General features: G+C 40.4%; 1 protein-coding gene across 1 annotated transcript in view; it reads left to right on the top strand.

Moving 5' to 3' along the window:
* The window catches only part of LOC107098323 (ecto-NOX disulfide-thiol exchanger 1-like), a 162,891-nt gene that overhangs the window by 154,230 nt on the left and 5,025 nt on the right, over nt 1-3,636 (top strand). Inside the window, exons 11-12 of the mRNA XM_015395949.1 lie at nt 590-646; nt 950-1,049. Of these exons, the coding sequence (XP_015251435.1) occupies nt 590-646; nt 950-1,049 (157 nt within the window). The remainder of the gene's footprint in view (nt 1-589; nt 647-949; nt 1,050-3,636) is intronic.

The following is a 3,636-nucleotide window of genomic DNA, read 5'->3' as shown; positions in this document are numbered from 1 at the left end:
GTAGGTCTATGTTAAGTGAGTGCATGCCACAGACATCTCTATGCATGGGAACAGAGATCCAAACCCCCGCTCCAAGGTGTCCTGGTTTTCCCAAATGAAAATATGGTCACCCTACTGTTTTCCCCGACGTCATTTACGTTGAGTTGCAATAAAGGCAAAACTCTCTGCAGATACTTGTCTTTGTCAACCACTCTATTCAGCTGGCTTTTGAAACACACGGCGAGATGGTGGGGGCTGGGTGGTGAGAGTTACGGGGGCGAGAAACGCAATAGTTACTTTTACTAGTAACTAGTTACTTTTATTGTGGAGTAACTGAGTTAGTAACTAGTTACTTTTTGGGAGAGGTAACTAGTAACTAACTAATTACTTTTTCAAAGTAAGGTGTCCAACACTGGTGGTCCTGATGTGTTGCTGGGTTGCTTTCCCTAAAATATGGTTAATTTTTCCTTTTAGATATTAAACAGCCTTTATATTCCTGTTTTTTTGTTTGTTTTTTATAGTTTTTTGTAGCCATTAAATACTTAACTGAACATTTTAGAGGGATGAAAAAGCAACTAATTATCTCTCCGTCCTGGTTTTGTCTCTGCAGCTGTTTAGTAGTACAGGCGAGTCCGTGGAGGGAACCAACGGAGAGCTTCATGAAAAGGTAAAACCTGATCAACAGCTGATAGCCTTTAGATTTCTGGTTTCCAGTGATAGGATTTAATGGGTTTACTTTGAGACTAAATTAATGAAGTTGTATAAAGGAAAGAAAAACACCTTGAAGATTTAGCTGTATTTAGTAATACTGTATGTAAAGTGGTCTTTTTTATGTAAAACTGTAAAAACAACTCATAGACTAAAAATCTCATGTTTAGAATAAATGTGTAGAAACTCTGAAAGATTGTCAAAAGACCGTTGTCCTCAATGGGTACCCAGGTGTGTAAAGCCTTTCTGTATTTTTTCTCAGAGCATGAATGGATGCATTCCCTCACCGTACCTCAGCAGAGACAGGAGGAGTGAGTTCATGAGAGGAGGAGTCGCTTCAGAGAAAGAGGCTCTGCTGCTGGGTAAATATGTTTAACCAGGAAAAGTTGATGCATTTCAAAATGGGTTTACACAAGATTTGAACCTTCTGCCGCTTTACAGGCACAAAATTGCAGGCAAAAAAGCACCCCATTTTATCACGGTGGAAATTTGTGTTTTAATTATTTTAATTCAAAAACCTGAAAGGTACGGTGTGCATTCAGTTTCAGTCCCTTTTAAAAGTAAAACCAAGTGCAGAAGACTATTAGTCAAGTTGTGCCTGTAATTTCAGTTCAACATCATAATCCCAAGCCTTTAGCAGCTTACAGCACAGATCTCAGTACTCAGTACCATGGCAGTGAGACTCCAACTAAACTGGCCTGCTGATAGGTGTATCAGGACCATGGCAACTCTGGATAAACTGCAGAAAGGACCTTCAGGGTAGAATTGGTAGAAAAAAACATCAGAAGCTCTATTTGCAAAGAGACAACATCAATAAAACTGACCTTTGAGGGTTTTATGTAAAATGCTGTGTGGTGGAAAGGTAAAACCCACAGTGAAACAGTGGTGGCAGTATTATGCTGTGGAACTGCTTTTCCTCAGCAGAGCGAAGAAAGCCAGCCAAGGGGAATGTTTCACTTTGAAATGATTTCAGTTTAATTTATTTAAATTGTGTTAATTAACAACTAACAACTCGTCATCTCAGAGCACTTTATAGAGGTAATTCAGTCAAATAACACATTCAGATTCGTTAAAGATTTTCTATCTAAGGGAAACCAGCTGATTGCATCCAGACATTGACCTTGCAGGATTCACTCCTCCTTGATGAGCAGGTGGAGACAGACATTGGTTATACAGCAATCCCTCATAACAAGCAAGCATGCAGCCACAGTAAAGAGGGAAAACTCCCTTTTAAAAGGGAAAAACTTCCCGCAGAACCAGGCTCTGCGTGAGCAGCTATCTGCTGATGAACATAGAAGCACTGATCCGTGTTAGAAAAGGTAAAAGTGTTTTACCTCCATAGATGGCTTTATAGACGGTTGAGCAGGTGAGCTATGAGCCAGTTCTTATCTAAAAAGGGATTAAAAAGAGAACATCCACTTAGTCACAGTTAAAGCTGAGCCAACAAGCATGTTTAACAGAGAAACATGACTAAACACTGAAAAACAGGCCTAACTCTACCATCTACAATTAAAGAGGCTGATTGCAGCAGCCAGCTGATGTTTTGATCCAGGATGATGTCACAGACAAACAGGACCAGACCAAATCAGAAAAAAAGAGGGGTGTGTTTCCTGGACGGGGCCGCCTTTTACTGTTGCTTTTTGTATCTCTGCTTCTGACTCCTTGAACCCCAGTCGGTCTCGGCAGATGGCCTCTCACACTGAGCCTGGTTCTGCTGGAGGTTTCTTTCTGTTGAAAGGGAGTTTTTCCTCTCCACTGTTGCTAAAAGCATGCTTAGTGTGAGGGTTTGCATTTTAGTCAAATAGAAACCTTTGAATCAATTTAACTGTATGATCTGGTGAACTGTAAGGTGCCTTGAGATTAAATGTGTTGTGAATTGGCGCTAAAGAAATACTGAATTGAATTGAATTAAATTGAGGACATAAAGTTAGGGGTTAAACTAGCAAATACTGTAGAACTGTAGAACAGAGATAGAAGGAGCAGAATATCTTTCTCCTGACCTTTTAAATGATCAGACTAGTGAAAATAACAAATCCAGATGCATTTTCCCAGCAGAGCTTTAGCTGCTGTGCTTTGGTGTCTCACAGTGTTTCAGACACAATGAACTGAAGAGGGGAAACCTTTAAACCAGTGTGTCTGGGTTTAGACTTCAATGAAAAACAGCTTTTCTGTCGTTTTGCACACTGAGATCACTTAAGAGAACAAACACTCACAGGATGCTGATTCTGGTCCAAAATCTCTGTCAGCTGCAGGTGCATTGTCCTTATGTAAGAACGGTATGTTGTAGTTTGCAGAAGGCCACATGCAGGGCCTGTTGGCTCAGCTGCATCATATACAGCACATACTGTAGCAGCACTTAAAGAAAACTGTGTCTGATTTATCCCTCCAGAATTTCACCAGGAGAGACTGAAATTGCATTTATTTTAGCCTCCTCTGTTTTCCAAACTCATTTAAACCCCTCATGCTGAAGAAACTGTGAAGCCGTTATTAAATGAAACAGAGCAATGCGTATTTGGTCTACTGTGTCCACACTGCACAGGCGAAGCAACAGCAGCATTTATCTCTCTTAGTGGCTCAGAAAACATAATACAGATATAAGAAAAGAGGAGGCAGGGCTCTCTGTCTTCCTCCAAGGCTGCCTGTAAGGGAGGACGGATGATTTAAAACAGGGGAGGTTCAAAACAAACACAATTTTGTTTTAAAACATAAAGTCAAAACATGGAGTGAGTGTGCATAATTCATTAATTGAGCACATTTTTTTCTGAGATGTTACAGCTGTTGTCACTCCATTTCTAATCAGAGCTCTTCTCAAATTATAGTGCTGTAATAAACACGACACCTTTTGCATCAAAAAAGGCAGTCCTATGAGCCACAGGGCTGAGGACTTTTAGCAGAACAAAAAGGGTCCTTGAGTAAGACCGTCAATGGGTTTGGCTTATCACAGGCTAA

The sequence above is a fragment of the Cyprinodon variegatus genome, unplaced genomic scaffold (genome assembly GCF_000732505.1).
Source record: "Cyprinodon variegatus isolate N-32 unplaced genomic scaffold, C_variegatus-1.0 Scaffold769, whole genome shotgun sequence".
Taxonomy (NCBI): Eukaryota; Metazoa; Chordata; class Actinopteri; order Cyprinodontiformes; family Cyprinodontidae; genus Cyprinodon; species Cyprinodon variegatus.
The sequence above is the reverse complement of the archived record's forward strand: the minus strand, read 5'-3'. Positions and strand labels throughout refer to the sequence as shown.